Below are 27,996 nucleotides of genomic sequence, written 5' to 3' on the forward strand. Positions count from 1 at the left end.
GCGCAGTATTTTGTATATGAAGTGTGCGCAGTATAGAGGTTCCCCAACTGTGTCGCTTTTCACCGAAGTATATATATCAATATAAATGACCACACCTTTATTTCTGTGGACACGTACTTAAACGGTTGTAAATATTCCAGAGAGGTAAGTACTCGTATTATTTTTTGATTACCCGCTTTCTCTTTCTGGATAAAATTTTAATGATAAATTCTAGGATTTATTTTTTTAAGTATGACGCAGATGCTCATGATTAACGAATTCAAATGGGGTATATTAATGAAAGGAATGGGATTTTTATGATGTCAATTTGGAACTTTTACATGGATATACGTTTTTTGGCATGTATATACTTGGGTCACGTGTATCATGATAGGGTGGGGATTATTTCCCCGGCTTAGACGTTTCACTGAAATCGTTTTGTCCCATCCAAATGTCTTGGGGGGAAGATGGGATTCACACTGTGTATGGCGATCCATTACTTAAATGCTTCTTCTTAAAGGGTGAATGGTACACCAGGATCCCGACCAGCTTTGGCTTCGAAAATCCAAGTTTAAACTATCTCTCCCATTATCTGTGATTAGTAGCGTGTATCGTTCGAGAACACTCGGTACCACTTATTTATTTCAGAAGTTCACGTGGCTAAAAATACCTGGTGTAATTCTGATTTAATTTATGTTTTAAATAAGTGTCACAGAATCTGGCTAGTAATATCTCGTGGGTACCGCGGTGGATCAGTGAGTGAGGCACTGGCTGTCACAACCAGGAGGGTTAGATCCCGGTTTTGGCCGAGAAAGTTCACAGAATGTTCAAGCGTGGTTTCCCCCTTGTCATTGGTGGAGGACGGTTGACATTTCGGATGGGACGAAAAAAAACGAGGCAAAATTTACCTCATAGCACACTGCATTGTGTATTCACGGAGTTAATTAGTCCGGTCGGTGGAGGAAAGCGGCACGTTAAACCCCATTACATTCATCCATTTATGCACTTTCTGGTATTATCAGATTTCAGTATCTATAACTCGAGTATTCCCGTACGTGTAAATACGGCTTATTTAAAGGAGCTAAATCGCTAATATTTTGGACCTAGAAATTGGCACAAATGGGTCGCACCATATATAATAATGTAATATGAATTTATATAAACTGTTTTACATTCAATCGTGTGCGTTTTACTGTGAATTGTCACCAGTTATGTTCGGCGAAATACGCCAGAAGTCTAAACTGCAAGTCAGTTTCTAGCGTCTGGTTATTCCAGTCAACGCCGATATTATTTATTGCGCATGCTCTCCAAATAAGAATATGGTATCACCGTTTGACATGACTTGTGGAATATGTCTAGCCTCATTCTTTGAGCACCTTGTTACAAATGGCGCTAATACACGATTCGTGTACCAATGTTAAAATGTTTATTTTGTCTTAAATATTGGATATCAGAAGCCCATCATTTCCAGGTAAGATCACAACACCAATGCTGATTTAAATTGCAAAAACATTCGTGTTTTCAATGTCGAAGATTTTGGATGATATTGAGTTACGGACTTAGCTACTTTAAGTCTAGCTCACAACATGCCATACGTGTTACTATTGGCAGTCTACGGAGGAATTTTAGTAAACTAGGCTTAACCTGACCTTCATTTAGAATAAGTTCTTGGATAAGTTAAGTGTGATGCAATATTCAAACAGTTGTTTGTTTCATACAACATTGAATCTAAAACCCGTATATCGAAATTTATCAGTTAATTTTAAATGAAAAACACGTTTATTTCTGTAAATTATATAGGGATATCATACGGATAGTTAACATATAGCTCAGTTTGTCTTGAGTAGGTTTTAGATCAATCTGAAATGGTGTCGTGAATATTTAATGATTAAATTATCTTAATTATATATCTATACATGTCTGATTAATGAATCATTGTAAATAATACCGTAGTACAGCCTTTCTACGTCACACACTATCACTACTAATCTAGATTACACTGGATTGCACTACAAATACGCTAAAATAAAAATGACGCCATTTTCCCTAACGGAAAACAACTAAAATTATTGTTTAAAGGTGCAGTAGGTAAGATTAGGTAAAGAGCTGGCAGTTATCGCTATAATAGTTAGAAAATTGATAATGAAAACAGAAAATGCTGAAAATTTCAGCCAAATTGCTTCACTCTGAACCAAGATATTAACGATTCAATTTTCGGCTAACCTCGATCATCATTACTGACGTTGGTTCTATAATGAACAAAGTCTGGATTATCCATTTTTACATTAAACTATACATCATAAAATGTATTTAAATCTACTAAAGATCGCAGGTCAACGATGGCATCGAGAGTTGATTATGGCCTGGGTCAGTTAATTAATGTCTAATTAATAATTTAGATAACATTTTCAGGCCAGATTTAGCTCTTGAATAATGCCTCTTTAAGTTAGGGAGAGGGATAATCTCTACTCAACACAAAGTGGGCCATTTCGGGACTAACAAGGAAATTGAAGAATTTAGAGATAACCCACGAGGTTAGACAAGCAGGTCTAGTTCTTGTCACAAGTAGGAGCGAAACCTGATTATGATCTTTAACGCACTTGTTAGCCCACTAGTCGTTCGGGTGGAACTAAATCCTAGGTCCAGTTCGAATCATTTTTATTCACCCCTCTCGCTCTCTAGAACCAAATTAAAAGCTTGCTAACCGCCGCTATTCAAACCCCACACCAATTTCAATTTTCAACACACAAAATAAACAAATTTGACCGATTAAATAAAACAAAATATCGTCATTTTTAAGACTGGGGGAATTCATATTGAATTATATGGTAGTATTGATGACGTCACTAAGGCATTGTTTAATTAATAACGGGGGAGCTCGATTTTTTTTTTATCCTAGTGATGTCTTTTGTTACAATATTGAAACAAAAGGGCAGACTCATTTATAAAATTGTGATTCTGTTCTCCTTTAATCGCGCTTACAAAGTTATACGTCATTTAAGATAAATAACATTATTTGAAAACAAAACAAAAATACTAGTATTATAATTTTTAGGTTTTTGTTTTTGTTATAGTTAATAGAATGGAATATCACACCTCGTTATTGAAATATGATATTGTTGAATAAATATAATATTAAGCTAAATAATAAGTAATTGTATTCTTTAATATATACAGTTTATTTATGCACTAATCGATAAGGCAACAATACAGATCTTAGTAGCTCAGTAATTTGTAATAGAACAGAGATCTTTATAAGCTGCCAATATTGTTTAACTCCTAGAATTGAGGTTAATGATTTTGATACGAACTGTGAGTCAGCTTGTAGTTCAGTGAGTTGAAATCCAGACTTCCCTTGATTTATAGAAATGTAATCAAATCAACCCTTTGGATTTTATTATGGGGTTTAGTGTCTTACTTTTCTGCACCAACTGGGCTAATGACGGCGGGCATAAGGGAAATCTTGCCCGAACGACTATACGTTGTCCCTTGTCAGGCCTTCTATCCTACACCATAGAATGTAATGAAATCAACCCCCTGGATTTTTATAAACGCCTGTGGGACTAACAAGGACAGTCTGGCAACAAATCGAGCTACACCCTGGATTTACCATTAATCAAAAAAAGCTCGTACTTTAACTTAGGGCATTAAGGGAAGAGGGGTCCCAACACACATTTGCCATTGCCTGAATTACCATGGCTCGCCATACTTTTCAAAATTACAAATGACCCGGTTCACGAAAAGTTCTTCTGGTGAAATATGTTAAAAATCCAAACAGAACGACTGGATATAACGTAAATATGTTACGTAAATTAGCTCGGGTGATCTGATCAAAGACTTTGTTATTTAAAAATAATGTGAGAAATTGTTCAATTCATATAAATAAACATTATTTTCAATCTAAATGTGAATTTGTTTAATTTTATAAAAAAAAAAACCCACCTCTTATTTTATGGTTTATCATTGAATTACATATAATGGGGCACTAAAATCTTTTAATCGCTTTGGACTTCTATAGGTCTTAATCCGGCCCTGCGCGTAATAGAAATTTGACTGTTGGTCGGTAACGCCGCTGTCTAGGCAAAATTCTCGTTTCCCGTATTGCACACGTTAGTCTCAAAATAACCTAGGTAAAATGACGACACTAGACGTTAAATCCATTTCATTTCCAAAATCAACGGACTTTTCAGAAGTTAATATCTCCATATCTGCAAGTATTTCTAAACATGATTCCATTTCGTACAAAGTTCACTTTCCAAAGACGTCTGTAATGAGAATATATCAGATGTTATCAAGCCAAGAGATAACAATAAAAGATGGCGAATATTTATACATTATACAGAAAGGGCTTGGTATATTAAAGGTCTATAGTTTTTTTTATAAGATAATGCATAACGAGTTTTATATTTTTGTACATTAGAAGCTAAAATAGATCAAGAAATAGATGAAAGAAAACTCCCATGAAGAATAGAGAATAGAGAAGAATAGAAAAAAATAGATCTTACACGGTGGAATAAAAACGAATGTGGTTTATCCGGGTCATCCTGAGACTAACATGGTTTTTTGGGGGGGTTTTTTGGCTGTTACTATATTTTATCACAAACCGGCGGTGTCCGAGTCTACCTTATATAAGTCACTTAAAGTCAGTTACAGTGCACAAGTTGAGAAGAAGACGGTTTTTCTTCAAATTCAAAACTTTCGGCACGCCTTCCCTAGCTGTCAAGCCCACATACCTCAGCGGCCACAAATTACAGAAACATGATTTGAATCTCGGTCCACGACTACCAGAGTTAGCTTCCCTAACACTCATCCACGTTAAACACAAGAAGCGTCCGTTACGGAATCTGGGGACTAAAGAATAATTCAAATCGGTGACTTTTTATACGGAAAAAAAACGAAATCAATTTTAAAAAGTTGATTATATTTGTGATGTCTACAGTAAGGATTAGGATTACCGAAAGAGTTTTTCTATATTTCTGTAAATCTGTTTGTGCTGTTTTTCAGGATTTTTAAAAATGTGTCCGTCTTTAAAGAGTTTTCTCAAGTTCAGCATTGTAGCTGTTAATGTTTCAATACTGGTAAGATTTTACATAATAACACCAAATATAACAATACTGGTATGGTAAGATTTTACATAATAACACGAAATGAACCAATACTGGTAAGAATTTACATAATAACACGAAATATACCAATATTGGTAAGATTTTACATAATATCGCGAGATATACCAATATTGGTAAGATTTTACATAATATCACGAAATATACCAATATTGGTATGATTTTACATAATAACACGAAATATACCAATATTGGTATGATTATTACCTAATAACGAAATTTAAAACACGGGATTACGCAAACTGTTCCATATTATACACTGCATCATAATCTCGAGATACATAAGTGGGGTAATCCCATCTGTTTGAATTTACACGACCATGAACATTCATTTTTATTCGCAATCGATGACTGTAACGATAGGTCATACAATATGAGTTAACAAAGTCAAACAAAACTGTTACAAATCATAACTTGGTTTGTTTACTGGTGCAGGCTAAAGTGGTACTTTTATTACCTTTATGCCTGTGTTATTTAGGTCAACAGTAAATACGATATATCTTTGCTTCGTGTCTGCTTTAAACCGTTTCATTAATTATTAAAAACAATTCAAAAAGTAGTTTCACAATAATATCTGAACTGTATACAGTATTCCACCCTTACTGTAATTAGCTGCTGATCAGTTTGATTAATACCGTATTCGACCGAATAAATCCACACCCTTTGTTTTATCGCATGAAAAGGACCTTTTCCAGGTTTCTGTTGAGCTAAGAATTACATCTGGCTTTACCCTCTATATACAGTGCGGTTATTCGAATGACAAAATGTCTTTTAAATATGGAGCTCGTCGACGTTTATTCGTGCTCATGATCATACCTTGGCAATTTTCTGGACATATCGATAAGAACCACCCAATGGAAGCGACAGATTATATGTTGTGCTTTATTTGTAACCATGCAGCTGTGCATTCAAAGCTTAGTTTCGAATCTTGCAGGAAAGCGTAAGAGATAATAACTATGAAACTGGGCGTGTTTCAAGACAACTTCCAACCGAGAGAATTAAGAACCTACTGAAAATCTCAAATTCTTTAATTCAATATACCTTCTCCTTTTTTTTTTTTACAGATTATTGGTTTAGTGTCCTTAGGAACGGGAATATGGGTAGTTGTCGACGAACAAAGTTTTTTCAAGACTTACTCCAACATCATCGACCTTTCCGTAGTGGATAAAGATTTTATTAAAGAAGGTGCCATTGTTCTACTATCTGCGGGCACGGCTACAGCACTGTTTGCGTTGATAGGAATAGCAGCAGCTCGCTCAAACTCCGTTTTTTTGCTAGGTTTTGTAAGTATAAATTTTCATTTTGTCTTGGCCCGGGGGGGGGGGGGTGGGGGCGGTGGCTAAGTGGGGAAGACGCTGGCTCGCTAGCCTGGAGGTCGGATGTTCTATCCCTACATTGGCCGAGAAAGTTCATCCATATTTTCCGGCGTGGTTCCCCCTTGTCAGTAATGCAGGATGGAGGGCCTGACATGGACAGCTGTCTAGTCGTTCGGATGAAACGAAAAACCGAGGTCCCGTATACACATTGACATGCACGTAAAAGATCCCTTAACAGTTGGAATTCGATATAAGAGTAGGCGGTAGTGTCGCTGTCCGGGCAAAATTTCCCTCATAGCACACTGTATGGCGTATGCCCGTATTCATTAGCTCATTTCGGAGCAGAACAGTAGTACGTTAAACCCCATTTCATTTCATTTTCGTCTTGGCCGGTTCTTAAAACACTTCTCGTTCTGAGTCCACATTTTAACCTCAGTGTGCGACTAATAGATCTAATGCGATCAAGGTTTGGATTTATTTGACATTATGAGGATGGAAGAAACCACTGTTTTGACTTAAAAGCAAAGAAAGTCCTTACTTGGTCACAATTGGAATGTGAAATAATTAGTGTACTCTGTCATTTTCATAATATTGCTTATATTGTATCATATACCCCACAATTTTATTAAGAAGCTGATAAATACAAAATATTTTTAACCTCTAAAAAAAACAACTTTAATTCTGTACAGAAAACCAGACAAACTGAACAAGATGAACCACTAGGAAACATACACTGCACGACATCCACCACTTGTATTTAGATTCCTGTTTCAAACTATTCATACAACGATCGAACGCATTAAATTTTCGTTCATTTATGGCGTGTGGTTTGGTTTAAAGTATCCGTAATTTATTGGAAATTTTAAATTGACTTATTGTTATATTTATTAACAGTACGCGTTGATACACTTAATATTATATTCTTCAGGGAACAATGGGCTACTCGGAAACCTAGTTAATATTATGGGTATCATTTTGATTGTGTAATAACGTGTGCCATTCTAATCTCGGCGAGTGTTATTATTGTTCTATCGGGTCGATAATTGGCCTCTAATATCCGATTGATTCTTTTTTACGCTTCGTAAACGAAAGCCGTGTGATTGCCATAAATGACAACCTCGTCTTTTCCCACGAGTAACGGATCACTTCAGCCAAAGGCCACGCTAATAATGTAACAATTAATAATTCACCTGAGCTATTTGTTTGATGTGCTCCCAATTTTTCCCATGAGAAATCGGATCACTAATTAATACAAATATACATGTGATTAATAATATGATCTACCTCCATTTGTTACCTTGGCTTTAGTCTCCAGGCAGTCACTCTGTACTCGAACACGAACAAGCTTAAAGCTTCTATCCATGTGCATGCGGGATTCGCCATGTTGGACAGAATGTATACATGAATTAGCGTATTGATAAAGCTGTGGCCTCACATGCATAGACCCTTGCGGGGTTTTTTCCCTTTATCAGAGAGTCGGTATCTATTATTTTAAGCAAGCGATCAATTCTTTAAGAAAATAAAAGACATTTATTTCGGCAACAACGAAATATAGTCGGGTAAGTGTGGTGGCTGATAAGACATTTCTTTCGGCAACAACGAAATATAGTCGGATTAGTGTGGTGGCTGATAGGTATCGCGTCTTGATGTCGTGATGTCGGGTTGATTCCCAATCAGCCACCACAAGTAAGGATATTTAACACAACACAATCACTGATTTTATTATATTAGCACGACGTTTCGACAAGAGAGAGAGAGAGAGAGAGAGAGAGAGGGAGAGAGAGATGGGGTTTATCGTCCACTCGACACAAACTAGGTCATTTCGGGACTAACACATGGCTTAATTTTATTTTCAATAATTCGCTTGCGCGTAGGGGTCTTTAGCAGTGGGAAGTAACCGGAGGACCAGTAGAAAACCCATGAGGTTGGACAGGCGACTCTACTCCTTGTCATGTACAACCGGAAAATCGAAACCACGCCATCTCACTCAATAACAGACCTTCTGATACAGCGCGCACGTGCTTTATATAAGTTAGTGTAGATTACCGTCAATTGGACCAGGCTTTGAAATGCACACGTTTCTTAGGGCTTTTGCAGAATTGAAGGACATTTTAGTGTAGCCATTGTTTCAATTTGGTGCGAACTGAAACGATACGACGTTTATTTCTTATAGTCCATCTTCATTAGCCCGCTCGGAGTAGAACAGTAGGACGTTAAACCCCATTTCATTTCATTATTTCTTATAATGCTAATACATATAACACGCAAAGCCATATTTAGCGGTTCTATTTACATAACCATTAAAGATACATTATGGGAGATTAGTAAAATAGCTGGCAATTCTCACTATAATAGTTAAAAACTAGATAACGTAAAGGCAATTTGCTGAAAATTTCAGTCAAATTGATCCTCTATGAACCGATATTTTAGCTATTGAATATTGGGGCTAGCCTCGATCATCATTACTAAAGTCGGTAGGATAAAAAAACATAGTCTCGATCATCCATTTTCTGATTTAATTATAAATGGAGGTCGAACAGCAAATCGGAACGTAATCCAATAAACATCGCAGGCTAGCGATGCCATCGAGAGTTGATTATGGTCTGGATAAGTTAGTTAATGTCTAATTAATAATTTAGATAACATTTCAGGCCTAATGAAAGATTTGCAATAGGAAGATTTAGCTCTTGCATAATGTATGTTTAATATATTACAGTGAAAATCAATATCTTTACGGGCAACTTTTTAGGATTTCTTTCCTATTAAAAGCCTTAGAAGTGCCGCTATCACGACTAGCAGGCAATTTACAGAAGTTTGAATGGGCGGCTGACAGTTCTGCATGTTTGAAAACATATTTGTCATATCCAATTGTTGACATTTATTATTGATTTGTTGGTGAAATCTGTAATAATGTTCAGTAAAGCGGGTCTTTTTTCTGGCTTCCAATGTTTTATAAATTATTATTTAGACATGTATGCACATGACAAGCCTATAATCAACTCTCTAGATCTGTGGTTCTCAACCTTTTTTTGCCAACGGCACACCTGGCTAAATATATATTTATATGAAAAATATTTGAATTTTGCAAAATAAAAAACATGGCAAGTCATGGACGGCATACAACCGTAGACACAGACTAATCATAGACACATAGAATGATTCAAACTAATACTTGACAATCAGCTATTTCAGAACTTCGAGCACTCATAACTTCGCACAGAATAAAGTAATTTGACTGAAATGTTTAATTACATTCATGTTTCATTATCTATTTTTGAACTATAATAGCAAAAACGACCAGGTGTTTATGTATCTTACAAATTCGGTATGGAGTTACAATAGGTGAATGAAGATAGTAATTAATGAAATGAATATCATAAATAATGGTGTTCTATAGACCACTCTGTTATTAATTATATATAGCTAATGCCTATATCAAATACAAACCGTTCTAATTATAACATTTAACATGACGTCAAAAGCCTCGCTTGTCATCAAAAGTCTCGCAAAATCGATGATTATCGTTTAAAGGAAAGGAAATGAGGTTTAACGTGCTATTTTTCTCGACCAACCGTGCAGCTGTAGACAGGTATACGCTATACAGTGTGCTGTGGGGAAAATTTTGCCTTGACAAGGTGCTATGGTACACTTTTACTGTAGGGCGTGAGGGGAGCGGGGCTTTAAAGGAAAATTAAATGAAATGACGATTTATCGTACTACTGTTCTGCTCCGACTGTGCTATTAGGCCTACTCTTATGTCGAATTCCAACTGCCAAGAGATCTTTTACGTGCACGCCAATATGCACACGGGACCTCGGTTTTTCGTCCATTCCAAACGACTAGATAGCTATTCTTGACAGGCCCTTCGTCCTGCACCACTGACAAGGAGATACCACGCCGGAAAATCCGATGAACTACTGTCTTTCAATTTGGACTGTTCGCGTATTTCACCAACACAGTGGATTAGAAATAACAATAAAATATAAAAAAAATTAATGTTATAATGCTATGATCGATGTATATTGTAGTATGTTGTAATGCTATGATTAGTGTATATTGCAGCGTGTTGTAATGCTATAAATGATGTTCATTTCAATATGTTATAATGCCATGATTGATGTTGTACATTTCAATATGTTATATTACTATGTGTGTTTCTATATTTCAGTATACACTAATGCTGTGTATGTTGTTGTATATGTCAATATGTTATAATGCTGTGTATGTTTTTGTATATTTCAGTATGTTATACTGCTATGTATGTTGATTGGTATTGAAGTTGCTGCCGTTACACTTGGTATTATATTTAAAGAAAGGGTAGGTGGATGATAAACTATGAAAACATGATTATAATTATAAACATTATAACATCTGAAGACGATCAAATTATGAGCAGACAGCTAGCTTATGAACTGATGTTGATCAGAATGAAGAAATAAAAGTGGTTGAATTCTTAACCGGACGCATTTTTATTTGTTTTTATGTATTTATCTACCGTAAACATAGAAGTACTTGTACTGTACCATCTCTATAACAATATAATAATTTTCTCCGCAGAATAATGATTTATTTGTGTATACTAAAAAATTGTGTTAAATTACTGGAACTATTTAATTTGGTAAAAATAAAATGTCGAGTTGATAAAATTTTATGTGATTTTCGTTGGACGTGGAAATTTGTCCATATTGTAGATAACTTTGAGGGATCCATATTTTTTGTAACGAGATATATTAGAGAATTATCTTGGTTCTGTATATCTCCCATTTTAATTAGCCATACCAGAGTGTATGAGCTACCAAGTTCTACTAACAACAGAAACAAAATAATTATAATTTCCATTTATGTTATAGTGGGAAACAAAACTGGATGCTGACGTTTTGCAGAAAATTGAATTGTATTATGATGGATCCGATACAGACGGGACGTTTTCAGCTTCATTAAACCTCTTACAACAACAAGTAAGTCAAAATAGACTTAAGCTGTGTTCACACTGAAATTTAGTTCGGCAAATTTCTCAATCTGAACAGATCGGTTTTCAAATAAGAATGCTTTTGGTAATTTGTCTTATCAATAATTATCAATATTGTGAACAGCCCATCGACCAGTTGGATAAGAAAGTGGAAATAATTAAAAGGATTATAAAGAATGAAGAAGCGGTTCGTCTGATCATTGTATGCGTTCCGTATTGAACAATACAGAATAAAAAGAAAATGGTGGTGCACCATTTTAAAAAAAGTTGTGTGCTCCCGGCTTACTCACAAAATCACCCATTCCCGTCGTTAGTAACTCCAGCATATCACTGGTATTATAGCTGCACATTGTAATATTCGATGTTCTTTAATACGCCTTCGAATTATTCTAACCCACAGGAGAAATGTTGTGGATGGAGAAATGGTACAGACTTTACTCTAAATAATAGTAAATGGAATAAAACAATGGAGGATGGTTCGGTGGTAAAAGTTCCTGCTACATGTTGTTTTAAAGATGATCTCAGAAAAATAGACTGTATGATGAATCCAAATAAAAACAACTCTTACTTTGAAACGGTGAGGATTTGTTTCACAGTTTAAGATTTTTTAAATATGCACGACACACATACTCTTTCGGGCAGTTCTCGCTATAATAGTTTTTAAAAAATACATAGTGAAAAGGGAATATGTCAAAAATTTCAGTCAAATTACTTCATTCTGAGCAGAGTTATCGTCGTTTGCAGAACAGTGTAGTCGCGAATGTCATTGCTACTGTTGTTAATTAACAATGTCTCGATTAACCATTTTTAAATTTATTCATTAACCACCAGTTGTATTGAAACCTGTTGAAAATCAAAACCACCCGAAGTTCTTGAGAGTTGATTATGGGCCTGATATGTAAATAAATGTCTAATTAATGATCTATATAACAATTGAGCTCAAACGAAAGATCTGCATTTGGCATTTTAGCTCTTGAATAATGCATCTATAAGGTTTAAGGTATTGACGGAAATGGCTGACTTTTTCGTTCATGATGTTTGTTAGATCTATGATTTATACAAATTATATAATGATTAGATTCGGTCACCCAGTCGAGCCTCTCCGGAAATCGATTTTTATACTTTAGAACACGTGTCTGGATTATCTTTTCTCTATTTATTTTCGATGAAATATCATTGACATAATTTCGTATATTTGTTTAGTAGTTCTTAATAAAAGTGGGTTGGGCTACTTCTTTGAAAGATACAAACAAGGACTCTGTCCAATAGAAATATGTAGTGTGGGCGTTTATTATTTCTTAATCATAGGTTTAAAAATCCGACTAATTCAGTTACGGTAAAATCCCTAATAAGAAATAGAGAGAAAAACATGTTTTAAGTTTTCCAAGCTAAAATAAAACATTGGAGAATAATTTCCATTTTAGATATTAATTAGATATGGATTTTGATAAATATGTGTTGATGTATATATATTTTTTAAATGTATTATTATTTTTTATAGGGTTGTAAAACAAGAATAGAACAATTGTTTATCAATTACCAGGGAATAGTAATTGGTCTGGGTGTATGTATTTTAACTTTTGAGGTAAGTATTCAAGAGTTGTCTTCCCTTTTCGACAGCTTTACACTATTTCTGAAGAGAGAGAGAGAGAGAGAGAGAGAGCGAGATGTCCACTCGCCACAAACTAATAGGGCATTTCAGGACTAACATATGGTTCAGTTTTATTTCAGTGGGGAAGTCTTTAGCAGTGGGGTGGGGGGGGGGAACCGAAGGACCCAGGAAAAATCCACGAGGTTGGACAGCAGGGAATCGAAACCATGCCATTTTACTTAATAATAGACCTTATGATGCAACGCGAACGCGTTAACCATTCGACCACCCAACCCCCTCGCTATTTCTGTAGGAACGACAAGTAGTGTTACATAAAGAACGATTGGCTCTACGCAAGGTTTTAATCACCCGGTTACAAATTATATATTTTTAAATTACCCGTATATCAAGCCAAAATATACATAAAATATAGTTTAACACAAGTAAACAATTTCACATTGAAATATATTTAAAAATTTACCTTATATGTATGTAAACAATTAAATGTCATACCATTTTGATTTGTTGAAAAACTTTTCATCCAAATAAATGCCATCGTGAGAGCTAGACTAAGTAATGGTAATGATACTTCCCAAAGTTTACACAATTTATAGTTCGGAACTCCTTAATATAGACAGCAAGGAACATCGATACTCAAGGAGTTTGCCCGTCACGGTGGCTGGCATATCCAATTTGTAAAATGCACTTCTATGCTTTATGATACGTCGCTACAAAGATTAACTACCCGGTGACTAGTTTGATGATTTCGACATTGCTCTTAGTCATCAATAGGTAGCTGTAACAAAAATAATAAAATAACCTAAAGATCATCTTGAATAAAAGGCTTGATTTCGCTTTAATCCCGTACGTATTATCAAGTCCTCCACGTAATATACTGCATATTACAACACTAATTTCGATTGGCTACTGACCCAGGTTGGGGATGGGGTTTGATATCAGTTACCTCCGTCATCGCGAATACCATGTCTCGCGCTTTCCAGTTAAAATGTCCACCTGTGATAATCGAGTTTCAAAGTTCAAGGTTCCGTCAATGTCATGATTTCCGTGGAGGTCGCCATGTTTGATTTGAGTATGTTTGTTTCAAAAATCTTTGATTCTACGCTTTCGTTCACGTATCTACGAAAAAGGGAGATAACCTAGCTATAAGTTCGAGTCTAGATGTTGTAAAATCGTGGTCGTTGCTTTGGGGGCATGTCTAAAGATCGGATAATGGCGGTAGAGCGATTATGGCCTATGAATTGGTGGCCCGTACAGAAACTACTGGACCTGTGGTTGAGGCATAACTCTTTAGAAAAGATTGGTTTGTAGGTGGCGTAATCGCACACAGGGTAAAATCGCTGCCCATATCAAAATTGTCATCATAATAAAACAGAGCTTTATTTGTTTCAGATGTTAATGGTGGTTTTTTCAATATGTCTTCTAACCCACACCGTCTCCAGTAAATACGATATGAGTTAAAAATGGAACTTCCCAGGGATCTTTGTAATTGCAAGAATATTTCTAAACATCCAGGATGTCTATATTTAAAGAATATTTCTGAACAGCCAGAATATCTGTAATTCACAGAACACTTTTAAACAGCCTTCTAAACAGCCAGGATATCTCTAATTTAAAGAGTAGCCTTCTAAATTTCTCTAAATTAGACATATCCATACGGTTTACATTAGAAAACTTGACCAAACAGTGTGAATTACTCTAACTAACACATACTAAAATTATTCATATACTTATTACAGATAAACCTTTTAATACCTGATGCCATTTCTATTTCAAGAGTTTATTCATTGCTGTTTTGAAAATTTATAATTTTTAAAATTAGATATTTTCAAATTTTCATTTTTATGAAACAATTTTGTTGTCGTTTCTAATTGTGTAATGTTTTCACTGTGAGGTATCAGATAGCTTTTAATTTTTAAAAAAATGGTCAAATCGGGAAAAGGAACTTTAGAAACGTATCTGGAGAAACATATACTGTCAGTATGATTAAGGACAGGTATTGAAATTGGCACCTGTAGCAGTGTCTATATAATCATATCTTAAGGCTTGTCATAATATGGCATAACGTTAAGGTCCCGAATTCTCTATGGATATCCTGTTGTATCTGGGTAACCTCGCTTTAAGATCTCGCTCACTAGTATCAACGAATACCCAGTGGTATCTGGGTAACATCGCGTTAAGATCTTGCTCACTATTATCAATGATACCCTTTAGTATCCTGGCAACCTCAAGTTAATGCCTCGCTCACTAGTAGCAATGGATAGTATGCAGTATTTGGGTATCTCTCGTTAAGATCTCGCTCCCTATAGTAACAACGGATACCCTGTATTAGTATCACTACTCGGCAACCTATCGTTAAGATATTCGTCACTAGTATCAACCGATAGCCTAAATTATCTTGATACCCTGAACATAGACCTTGCTCACGGATCTCGCACTCTAGTATCAACGGGTGCGCTGTGGGTGGTATCTGGGTAACCTCCCGTTAAGATCACGCTCACTAGTATCAACCGATAGCCTGCAGTATCTGGGTGACTCGCGTCAAGATCTCGCTCTGTGGTATACGGGTAACCTCCCGTTAAGAAATCGCTCACTAGTATCAACCAATAGCCTGTAGTATCTGGGTATCTCGCGTTAAGATCTCGCTCACTAGTATCAAATGATACGCTGTGGTATCTGGGTAACCTCCCGCTAAGATCTCATTCACTAGTATCAACGGATACCCTGTGGTATACGGATAACCTCCCATTAAGGTATCACTCTCAAATATCAGTGTATACGCTGTGGGTGGTATCTATGGGTAACCTCCCGTTTAGATCTCGTTCACTAGTATCAACCGATAGCCTACAGTATCTGGGTGCCTCGCGTTAAGATTTCACTCACTAGTATTAACCCTGTAGGGCTTTTAGATGGGCTAGGCCTGTTCCCCAATCCTATTCCGATATCCTGAATAAAAATATTGTTTTAAAAAAAGAAACGGATACCCTGTGGTATCTGGGTACCTCGCGTTAAGATCTTGGTCACTGGTATCAACGGATACCCTGTGGTATACGGTTAACCCCGTTTAGGAAACCCATGTCACAATTACTGGTTATTGCATGATAAAGTCTAGTATATAGAATCCACGCCAAGACGTCGCACAGTAATAAACAATAATTGTATTCCATTGAATTGTTACCTATGTATTTCCCTTTCAATTATTAAATACATTGAAAGAATTTATCAGACACCCGTTTTCAGATCTCGCGCCCACTGGGGTTTTCTATTATATGAAATGTTGTAAATAAAAAATAAAACAATTGTAGACTATAAAAACATATTGTTTATTTATTACATCGGCTTATATGGTTAGAAAAATACTGTACGTACCAAATCGTAAGGCAGCGAAAGACAATGTGCAGACAATGGTAAGTGAACATTCTAAAATGAAACCCAATAATGAAGTAGCATTAGGCCTACGCTACCGTAAACCTTCTAAGGTCGACGTTTGATTCGACATCAATTACGTAATTTATTTTGGTTCTTTGTTTCACATAGAATCAATTTTTGACATTTTACAAGAGTAACGGTAGGCCACATATAGTATGCAATACAGTACTCCATCTGTAAATCTAATACTAATGAAAACAAATTATGAAAAATAAAATTACATATTTATACTAATAATAAACATTCGGAAGACAATAAAAAAAAACGTCAAGCAACGGAATATATCAATCACCTGCTATAAGTATAAACTAGTAACGTAAACAAATGAGAAATAGACACGTAACCGATCAGGGTTCACAAGAAACCTAAAGGCAAGAAAAGAGGTTAGTTTGACTCGGTGCTCCGTTTAAATCGGTAACTTGCAGTTACAAAATAAGCCTTGGAGTACAATGGTAGGATTACATGATATAGATATAATGATTCAACACAGTACTAAAATAATAAGTAAATTTTGAAAAAAAATGCACAAGAAGCACGATCCCAATTCAACGATTTATTATACTAAATAACCAATTGGACGGTTATTATATGTGGGACCCAAAAAGATATGCAATTTACATGTACAAAGACCCAAGGTAAACCATGTACCAGCCCGAATGAGACCAATCTTTACCTTTACCGTTACTTGTCTTTATTAATTTATAGGTAAGGGGGGGGGGGGTCTAACTGCTTAACGCGAATGCGTTGGATCAGAAGGTCTGTCATTGAGTCAAGTGGTGTGGTTTCGATTCCCAGCTTGTACATGACCAGGAATAGAGTCGCCTGTCCAACCTCGTGGGTTTTCTCCGGGTCCTCCAATTTCCCCCACTCCTAAAGACCCCCACGCGCAAGCGAATTATTGAAATATTGAATCATATGTTAGTCCCGAAATGACACAGTTTGTGTCGAGTGGACGTTCAACCCGATCCTCCCCCCACCCCTCTCTCTATTAAATTATACCCTACTTTCGTTTCGGTTTCCTGTTCCTGTTTATACTAACAATACTACAGAAAGGTCAAAACTAGTCTAACAACATCTTTATGAAGTCGTATTCAGTTGACCCGACATGACCTCTAATCCAGTCAAACAGGAGATGTTTAGGCTTGGGTGAAAATGGTTCAAAAATAATCTAGTATCTAAAGATAAACTTCAAAAGGAAAGGGGAATTAATAAAGAAGCTGATAAATCTTCGTCCAAATAGAAATGGGAACGTACAAAATATCTATATTTTATATGATTGGTTTGTAAGATACCAAGAAGACATGTGATCGAACACCAATAGAATTCTCAACGTACACTTTATAATAACCATTGTCTTCAACTGTAAAGTCTTCTATGGTTAGTGTCGATGACAACAGCGTATCAGTTTGTTTAATAGAGAAATCAGTTAGTGGTTTCTCTATTCCAGTAGAATACAGACGATACCATTTAAATGTAGGTAGGGGGTACGCTATAACATGTATAGTTAACACAGCCGTCTTATCATCGCCAACAATAACTGGAACCCCTTTACCGTTTGTGGTTTGGTTTTGGTCAATTCTTGGAAGACCTGTCAAGAAAAAAAAGTTTGAACATTTTGGAGATACGAGAGCAAGAAAAGTTTAACACCTCTAAAGTAGAAGCTGAAACGTCCTACTTTTCTGCAGCGAATGAGCTTATTGCCTAGACAGCAGCGCTACACCCTACTGTGGTTTGGTTTTGATCAATTATTGGAAGATTTGTATTGAAAGGGGAAACCAAACAAGTTTAAATACTTTGGAGAGAACAGTTTAATATCTATAAAAATTCAAATTAAAAATAAATATAACCCCACACAGAAGCTATGTCATGGCAGCAGGTTGACCAATTTTGAAAAGTATGCCTTCAAGGAATTTAACCTCTGTCATGTTCACAAGCTTCATAAAGTCGTTTAAAAGTCGTATCCTCCATCGTGTACGCAATGTTTTAGGAAAAATGGGGCGGTGAACAACTCCGGAATGCTGAATGTCGATAAGATTCGTCCGCCCATGGCAACAATATGAAGAAGTCCGCTTAGCACTATTATGCTCTATCGCGCTCACAAGGTTTTCAGAAAGGGGGCATAGCTCTGGTAGGGAAGGTCGCGGGGCGTTCAATATCGTCAAAGGGGCATAACACTGCAAAAGAAGGCTGTGATACAAGGGTTCGTCCTTTCGTGAGATAAATTTGAAAAGAATCCGTTGAAAACTATATTGATGGGTTCGTTCTCTAACGACCTAAATCCGTTAAAAACTATAGCCTCTATCGTGTTCACAAGGTTTTCGGGAAAGGGAGTAAAAGATCAAAACGAAGAGAATGACGACATAATTCGCCTACACTAAAGTGTGTGTGTGGGGGGGGGGGGTTAAAAAAAACCATGTAACATCGGGTTTGTGGTGACCTTAAAGGTCAACTCAACTCATCTGGTAATGTACAGCTCTTACAACTCAAATGGTTTCCACAATCTTTCCAGGATTGATACTGCTTGTTTTGTACGATACATCGGATCTCGGGGTTCTAATCCGATCAATATACATGTTACTAACGCTCCGACCAGGACACAGAGGACAAAACAGTCGAAAAATATAACAGAATAAAATGTTGGTATCATGCAAAATATACTGTCTGGGCTAAGGGACTTTAATTTCCTTATTTTCGACCTTCGAACAATATAATCCTAACTTACATCGCACATATACAGAGATGGTTTTGGTGCTGGGCTGCCCAACACCATTATCAGCCGTACATGTATAATCATCTGCATGTCCACATGTTGCAATGGGTATGAACAACTTCGAACCAGTTGTTGGGAGTTGACTTTCCTTTGATCTGGACCAGGAAATACTCGAATCTGGAACACTGTCCACGGAACAGAACAAAGTAACACTAGATCCCTCGTCGATTTCGTTAGGGGCGTCAGATTTAAGATATTCGATCTTTGGTGGATCTGAAATTAGTTATAAGATGCAAAATCATTATTCCCAGAACATTATCACCAATTAGCATACCCAATCTAAATCAAATATAGCCGAACAACGGTTATTATTAATACCTCATTTCGTTTTAACGTCTAAATTTATCATACCACAGGAAGGATTGATCGAACCTATATCTGTGGTTTCTTTTGTGTAACTGATAAAAGGCAAGTCTCAATTTCTGTTATATGTCATTGCAATTGCAAGTCGTCGTTGCTAAGGAAAATAGTCTCCTTTAATTGGCCTGAATCGGCAGTTCACTAAGAAACGCGTCTGAAATGCCAATCATTATGGAAAATTCCGAAAATCAGATTTCTGCTCACTCGATCCGGTCTAAGATAAAAGTGCATAAACTGGTGCAATTAATACAGAAATCCGAGATAACTAGTACTTCCATAGACTGCACGCCTGTCTAAATCCCAGCTATTAAATAAAACAAAAACTCTTAAAAACTCTGGCCTGCAAAGCGTTTACAATTAAGCCGCTCTGTCAACATTTTGGAATTGAAATGGGAAAGGGTCCACTATTACCTAATAAACATAGCTCATTTTTACACATTATAATCCAGCCGTCTTTCTATTAAAATCGTTCGATCTGCTATTCTGAGTTTTATGTTCTCATAATTCCCCGCCAATAACAACCGCAGCCCAGACATATTTTAATAGTCAACTGATGAAGTGATCTGAACTCCAGCTTCAAGGAAAGTGAAATACCAAAATCAGAGTACATATAGAGCACATCTTCAAAAATAAAATAAACAAAAGGGGCACGTGATTGAATCAGTTTGAAACTTACAGTAGACTGTTAGTGTCAGTTCTCTATATTTGTGTAGTCCTGGACGTTGAGATTGACGTGCTTCACACTTGTATACACCGCTTCTCTCTCTGTTAACCCTTTTCATACTTAATATTGCAATATCAGAATTACTTCTGTGTCTGTGATAATTGTAATAATAGCTATATGGAGAGTCATGATGCCATATAAAGGTACAAGGTGGATAACAGCCATCAGATGAGTAACATGTTATGTTAACGTCCTGGCCTTCAATAACTGTTTCATTATCTGTCGTGCTAAATACGATATTTCTGGCGACATCTTCAAAATATAAACAAACAAGGCGGTTATTTAATAGGGAAGCATTCTCCAATACAGAGTATATAATACTGGCCATAGTTTATATCATTTTCTATTACGTTAAATGAACACCTCATCTTCCTGAAACGTCAACGTCAAGCCCTATTAAATTCGGGTGACTCAGTGTATCGCTAACCCGGAGGTCCCGTGTTCGATCTCGGTGCAGGACAGAGGACCAGACAAGGGACAGCGTATAGACGTTGAGATGGGACGAAAAAAAAAATAACGAGTCCCGTGTAGACATTGGCGGGCACGTGAAAGATCTCTATTTAAGAGCAGGCCGTAGCCCTTCTGTCCTGGCATATTTTCCCTCATGGACAGTCTTCATTAGCCCAGTCGTAGCAGAACAGTAGGAAGTGAAACCCCATTTCATTCTATTAAGTTAAAAAATCCCATCTTTCTAAGTCAAACCTTTCTGATTTGTATCCGATAACACCGACGCCATGACACTACCTAACCTAAAACTTGTGTTATGATATTCCAAATAAATCTCTGAATAAAATTTCTTTCCGGTCCTAGAAGTCTTTTAATATAAATAATAACAAAGATACACTAGGTAAGATTTAGATAAAGAGTTGACAGTTCTTGCTATAAAAGTTCATAATAGATAATGAGAAATGAATATATTGAAATTTCAATTATTTTATTCTGAGCGAAGTTATGAGTGTTTGAAGTCTTAACAAGATAGTCCCGTTTGTTGAGTACCGTTGCTTGATTATCCACGTTATCAATAAATTTTAAATGGTTAGAGAGTTGATTATGGGGTTTATCATGTGAATAAATGTCTAAATAATAAGTTATATATAACATTTAGTTCTTGCATAATGCATCTTTAAGAAATGTGATAAGGTTCTTCCTTATGGCCTTATCTGTTTAGTGTCCTGTTATTAGCGTTCGAAACCCCAAATCCCACATAGTTTCTCACAAGCCGCGTTCACAAGCTTTAAAAATGTGAAAATGTGATTTAAAAGATCATTTCAAAACAAGTTCTACAAAAAAGGGTGTCGTTGCCGTATTTCCCGACAGTCGCTATAGACGCAAGGCTGTTGGTAATCATTTGGTAAAAATGAAATTTATACTTACAATAAACCTTTAACTTGATCTCCGCCGTGACCGACGTTCCGCTAAAATTGGGGTGTACTGCTTGACAAATTATAGCGGAACCGTTAATATCTCTACTAATATTAACTAATGACAGTGAACCATTAGATGATAACAGTTGGTTTTTATTAACAGATGACGGTTCACTTGTGTTAATAGTCTTATTATACAACCGTATGTTACACTGTGGCTCACAGTCAGCATTACAGGTCAGAGTGGAATCTTCACCTTCTGTAAAACCCAACCCATCTCGTGTGTTGTAACGAAATCTCACATTTTCAGGTCCATCTGGAAAACAGAGTGATTACAACATTTTGCACAATAGTGGACAAACAAACTAAGTGTGTATTGGTGTCTAAATTGTATCGGGATAACAACAAAATATTCAATATAATCCTTTGTTGACAACTATTCATATTGTTCTATACACCCATCAAAGCATGGCTTCTATACGTGTGTACGAATCTTTATAAACTGTTAGATTATATTGTTACTGCATACATGTTTGAAATGGGGCCTTGAAAAATATGCCGATATATGTGTCAAATGATTAATCCGCTCCATTTGTAACACAAGAGGTCACGACCTGCATACGTGGCCTACTTGGACGTTGTCCGTGAAATTCTTCTAAGAATGTAAAGAGGTAAAAGAAACTTTAGGAGAGGGGTGGGGGTGCAGAATGAATACTTTTTATGGAAAGTTTTTTTTCTGAAAGATGAAGTAAGACAAAAGCGATGCGAGGTGTCTTCTACCAATATTTTAAATATTAATATGGTATACCACAAAACACCAGTTTCAGTAGAATATGAAGAGAAAATATATTTCTCTATATGCCATAATTTTGAGGACATGATCTAATATACAAATCATTTGCGAAACGAAACAACAAACATACACAAATGTTAGAATGACCATGGCACTTTGTGACCCCTAGTCATAAATAAAAGAGCGTAAAGCTTCAACTCAATATTGCCCAGAGTCCTCGACATTACAAACCCAAATTACTGGTTCATTGGGCTCCTGTTATCCAACATTTCGGACACGGTACACTACATGGTTTCACTCAATGGTGTACTTTCGAGCTCAATTTGTAATGAGGCGTCTTGATCAATGGTGCTAAACGTCAGTTCGAAAGTGAAATGACACACCGTACTTACCAGGGGCAGAGTGCTATTTGTCCCATAATACACCAAGTTAGAAGTTTCAAATAATGAACGGACTTATTGCCCAACGAATTAGTCAAAAACACCCGATTGGCCGAAATGTAATGTGTCCGTTCATTATGTGAGACAATATGTGGGTTTAGACTTCAACCATTCAGGTAGCGCAAGTACATCGAACTGGCAAGGAATATGAAATCTATTTTATTACCTTCGGAACGATGATGGGTTCAATAAGTATCGAATCAACGGGTGAATACTGGACCGATATGCGACGTGGGCGCGGTTCTTGTGGAGGGTGGGGAGTTGTCGGTAATGGCAGCAACAACAACCTGGTTGATACAGAACAATTCATTACTTACAGTAGACAGGAAGGTAGACAGGGTAAACTGTATTGCTGGATTGTTTACAGGCCCACTTTCCCTCATCGTCAGCCTGTATATTAGTTAAAGTCAGGTACAGAGATGAGGTATCGTTATTGATACAACCACAATTATATCTTGAATATCTTGAACGTCTGGACGAACACTCATTAATCTTAACTGTACAAATGGAAAGGGTGTCAGATCTACGACTTCTGAATTTTATAAACACAACATTTTCTGGATTTTGTTGTCCTCGTATGTCACACACCCACGTAAATGTTTCACCTCGAATAGCATACGGTTGCTGCGATGTGAGAAACTGTCCTGAAATAGATAAAAATGAACTTTGTTCAAACAGGCATTGAGCTTTGTGCTTGCTATAAGCTTCGGGTTTTCTAACCGCGTGCCCTTTGAACTGACAATAAAACGGGTGGCGAGTTAACGTGCACATAAAAGTACCGTTAAAAGAAAGGTTCACCCAAGCTGCTAAACACAATATTAAAAAAGATTTATGTTTTGAAAATTACAAAATTATTTAATTTTAATTTTAATTTTATTGTTTTATCGAATAAGACAGTATTCACAATGTCTTTTCATCTGTTAGAGAATATCTAGTTGTTAATTGCAATTCCACATTATTTTGTCAAAAACCATAGTAATTCCAAAAATAAGAACACCACCAACAAGATAATTCAGATGTTGGAATTCTTAAAGATAAATTATGGGAGATTAGAGCTGGCAGCCCTCACTATAATAGTTAAAAAGTAGCTAATGTAAAGGGAATTTGCTGAAAATTTCAGTCAAATTGATCCACTCTGAACCAAGAATTTAGCGATTGAACTTTAGGCCTAGTCTCGATCATCATAACTAAAGTCGGTACGATAAGACATAGTCTCGATTATGCATTTTTTTATTTAATCATCAATGGGCGTTGAGCAGCAGATCGGATTCTAATCCAGTAAATATCGTAGGCTAGCGATGACATCGAAAGTTGATTATGGTCTGGATAAGTTAATTAATGTCTAATTAATAATTTAGATAACATTTCAGACCTAAAGAAAGACCTGCAATAGCCAGATTTAGCTCTTATATCTTTGTTGAATTTGGAGGAGAAATATATCAGCAAGTGGTAGGTATCCCCATAGGCACCAACTGCACACCTTTGCTTGCTGATTTGTGTGTGTGTGGGGGGGGGGGGTGCGAATGGTTGGCGGGTGCGTGTTGTATCATAAGGTCTGTCATCGAGTCAACTGGTTTTCTCCGGGTCCCCCGGTTTCCTCCCACTGCTAAAGACCCCTACGCAAGCGAATTATCGAAATAAAATTGAACCATATGTTAGTCCCGAAATGACCTAGTTTGTGTCGAGTGGACGTTAAGCTCTCTCTCTCTCTCTCTCTCTCTCTCTCTCTCACGAAGCCGGTTATATACAGGCACTCGCAAAAACAAATAGACGATTAGTCAGATGTTTTAATTTCACTTATCGATATAATCGATGAATTTCTATCACTGAATAATCCTAAATTTAGTGATTATGTAGAAATCATAACACTGTTCAGCATATGCATTTTGCATACGGAAAGTCCATTGGCTAATTACGCTATTTTACCGAGATTACGTCTAAAGGTTTGGATGCAGCTATGGTGGGTGTGGCGCCAGACACGGTAAGCTTACTCTTCCGGACACCTGTTACCACTTTACTTTGAACATGATGAACAATCCAGTTTGCCTATACCGTTTTTTAGGAATTTTGTCTAATGGTTTGGATTGTTCGTACTTGGTTTTATTTTATTTTTATCACTACACTGGACAACAGTCAAATCTACGATTAATAGTTACGTCAACAAACGGTTGATGAATGTATGTGCAGCTTTTGGGTGTTTAAATCAGACCGACAAAATGGAAAGTGACCTATTTTAAAATTTCCAACCAAATTCAAAAACCAGCAGAAAGGCACAGTGCAATTCTTTTGTTGGGTAACTTAAGTTCAGCGACAAGGCTGTGTTTTCCGACCATTTCGATAACGATGCGGGGACTTGCGTTGTGAATTGTTGGGACTATACTAGTTTTTAAAAGAGTTTAAATCCAGATGCCATTCCAAACACGGTCAGCATTAGTAACAGAATAAAAAGTTGGAATCGTTAATTGGCAGTCGGATAAATCGTCTTGAGCAGTGCACTTTTCTGGTAAAAGAACTTGATCTGGACTAGATGGCGTAATACGTAATGCATTATGAGTGACACATTGGGATACAATGTCAGCTCTCACTACCAATTTGTTTCATATTGAATCATGATTAAATGCAATTTGTTTCATATTGAATCATAATACATTTAATCATGATTCAATATGAAACAAATTGGTAGTGAGAGCTGACATTGTATCCAAATGTCAGAATTATATGTATTAGTGTATTTTCCATAGACTGTCTTGTTTACATGAACATTTTCTTTAATCGTTTTTATTCAAAAATAGGCGGAAATACCGCAATGTTTACCGGAACATTATATCGGTATGTAATGGTTTGATTTCTACCACTATATACACAATTATCCCGTATTCTATAGTATTCCATGCAGTAATAAAACACTTCGTGTTTTATAAACGTTAACATTGTGTTCGATAAAGTACCTTTAGTCTTCGAATTTCAAACGTCCTTAAGTCTCTAACTCAATATCATCAAAAATCTTCGACATTGAAAACACGAATTATTTGTCAATTCAAATCAACATTGGTCTTGTGATCTTACAAGTAAAAGATGGGCTTCTGATATCCAATATTCAAGACAAAATAAAAATTTTACCATTGGTACACGAATCGTGTACCATAATGCGTTTCAGCGCCATTTGGAACAAGGGACTCAAAGAACGGAGCTAGACATATTCCACAAGTCATGTCAAATGGTGACGCTATATTCTTATCTGGATAGCATGCGCAATAAATACCATCGGTGTAGACTGGAAAAACCAGACGCTACAGATTGCCATTCACATGAGACTTCTGGCATATTTCGCCGAACATAATTTATTAGAAATTACATTAAAAATTGAAACGATTGAATGTAAATCAGTTTATGTACATTCATATTACATTATTATATGCATTGCGACCCATTTTTGTCAATTTCTAGGTCCCAAATATTAGCGATTTAGCTCCTTTAAGCTAATGTCAATAAGCAAAGTATCAATTTTAAATACAATTTTTTAAATTTTGAATTTAAACAACTGCGGAAAAATATTAATTCATATCAAAATACAAATGAGGTGTCATTTACGAGATTTGATAATATTAAAAAATAAGTCATCCATGAACTCATTGATGTGAGCAGGATTTCCGTTAGAGGGGTAAACCGACACAGAAAGCTAAATAAAGATGCAGTAAATACTTTTTGACTTATCGATAAATCAGGTGGTAAATTGTAATTTTATAGACTATTGACCTTCAATTGATTGAGGGAAATTCTGCCCGGACAGCGGCGCTAAGGCCTATTTTTATATCGAATTCTAACTATCAAGTGTTGTCTTACGTGCATGCTGTACATTGCAAGGCGGGCCGCCTTCTCAACTGATACAGGGAAACCACGCTGTAAAATCCAGGTGAATTTTGCGACCAATATCGTGGCTCCCATGGAATCGAGCTCTTCGAGTATTCGGCTAACGTCACGTGTTTATATTACATCACGTGTGTTTATAGATACCAGAAATGAGACACAAAATTACTATTTTAAGCAAACCTCTTGTCAGAAATAAGCGAGCTTTCTTCGAAATGCACAGTATGATGTTTAGAATATAAGTCAGTCTTAAATATTGGAGGCGCATCGTTAGGTAACTAATCGTTAATCTGTTAGTAACAACAATGCAAAGTTTCAGTTAAATGCCTGAAAAACTGTGAAACATCGTAAATTCGTTACTCTTGAATTTGCAAAAACTAAAACGCATAAAAATAAAACTAGGCAGTACATATCTTTCATATGTCGGTAACAACTATGCAAATCTTCGAGACAATGGACTTGTTGGTTTTTACAAAGTCACAAACCTTAAAATGTTATGGATGGACAGATGGTCAATGCCACTTTTACGTGCACGCCAATATGTACACGGAACCCGTCCATGTTTCACCCATCCGAAAGACTATACGTTATGCTGCAACATCAAGCAAAATGGCATTGTAAGATAACTCGATTCATAATGTGCATTATGTAAGATTTAGTTCAAGAGCTGACAATGTGAATAATGAAAATTTTAGTCAAATTACTTGATTCTTAGCGAAGTTATGGCTGTTTGGAGAATAGCGGAGTCTCGTTTATCATTGCCACCTTTGTTAATAGTAAATAAAGTCTCTATTATCCAGTTTTTAATTAAATTATTAAATCACGATGTTCTAGAGAGTTGATTATGATCCTGCCATGTTAATAAATGTCATATTAATAATCTATGTAACATTTGAGCTAAAAGAAAGACCTGCAATAGGTACATTTAGCTCTTGAATAAAGCATCTTACTAAAATTTATTTACATTTCGTCAACTGGATTTTAAGCAGAAAAAAACACATAAAAGATAAGTCCTTATACTTACCCCCAGTATACGAGAAATATATGTACAGAAACAAAATCAATGCTGTTGCATGCCATAATGACATTGTGATACGAGTATATACACGCAACACTGGCGTGCTACACAATGATTACATTTACAAAACACTTATCTAAGGTCAAGTATCGTTCTCCAGAAAATAAATGTAATTAATTTTGAATAATATTATAAGTACTTATTAAAGGACCACTATCACACTCCAGAAAATAAG

The 27,996-nt window shown here is 36.2% G+C and overlaps 2 protein-coding genes across 2 annotated transcripts; one reads left to right on the plus strand and one right to left on the minus strand.

Moving 5' to 3' along the window:
• The first annotated feature begins 7 nt into the window (after positions 1–7).
• LOC126815900 (CD82 antigen) lies at positions 8–16,311 on the plus strand. Its single transcript, XM_050541992.2, has 8 exons — positions 8–144; positions 4,984–5,057; positions 6,167–6,385; positions 10,661–10,735; positions 11,269–11,376; positions 11,788–11,964; positions 12,889–12,972; positions 14,389–16,311. Exons 2-8 carry the CDS (start codon positions 4,995–4,997, stop codon positions 14,455–14,457), a joined length of 795 nt encoding a protein of 264 aa, XP_050397949.1. The 5' UTR covers positions 8–144; positions 4,984–4,994; the 3' UTR covers positions 14,458–16,311.
• On the minus strand, positions 16,296–27,902 carry LOC126815747 (neural cell adhesion molecule 1). The gene is made up of 6 exons (XM_050541659.1): positions 27,768–27,902; positions 23,194–23,520; positions 21,654–21,959; positions 20,232–20,531; positions 19,148–19,408; positions 16,296–18,013 (listed from the first exon to the last, which is right to left on the minus strand). Exons 1-6 carry the CDS (start codon positions 27,829–27,831, stop codon positions 17,694–17,696), a joined length of 1,578 nt encoding a protein of 525 aa, XP_050397616.1. The 5' UTR covers positions 27,832–27,902; the 3' UTR covers positions 16,296–17,693.
• Positions 27,903–27,996: the final 94 nt, after the last annotated feature.

The sequence above is a fragment of the Patella vulgata genome, chromosome 1 (genome assembly GCF_932274485.2).
Source record: "Patella vulgata chromosome 1, xgPatVulg1.2, whole genome shotgun sequence".
Lineage (NCBI taxonomy): Eukaryota > Metazoa > Mollusca > Gastropoda > Patellidae > Patella > Patella vulgata.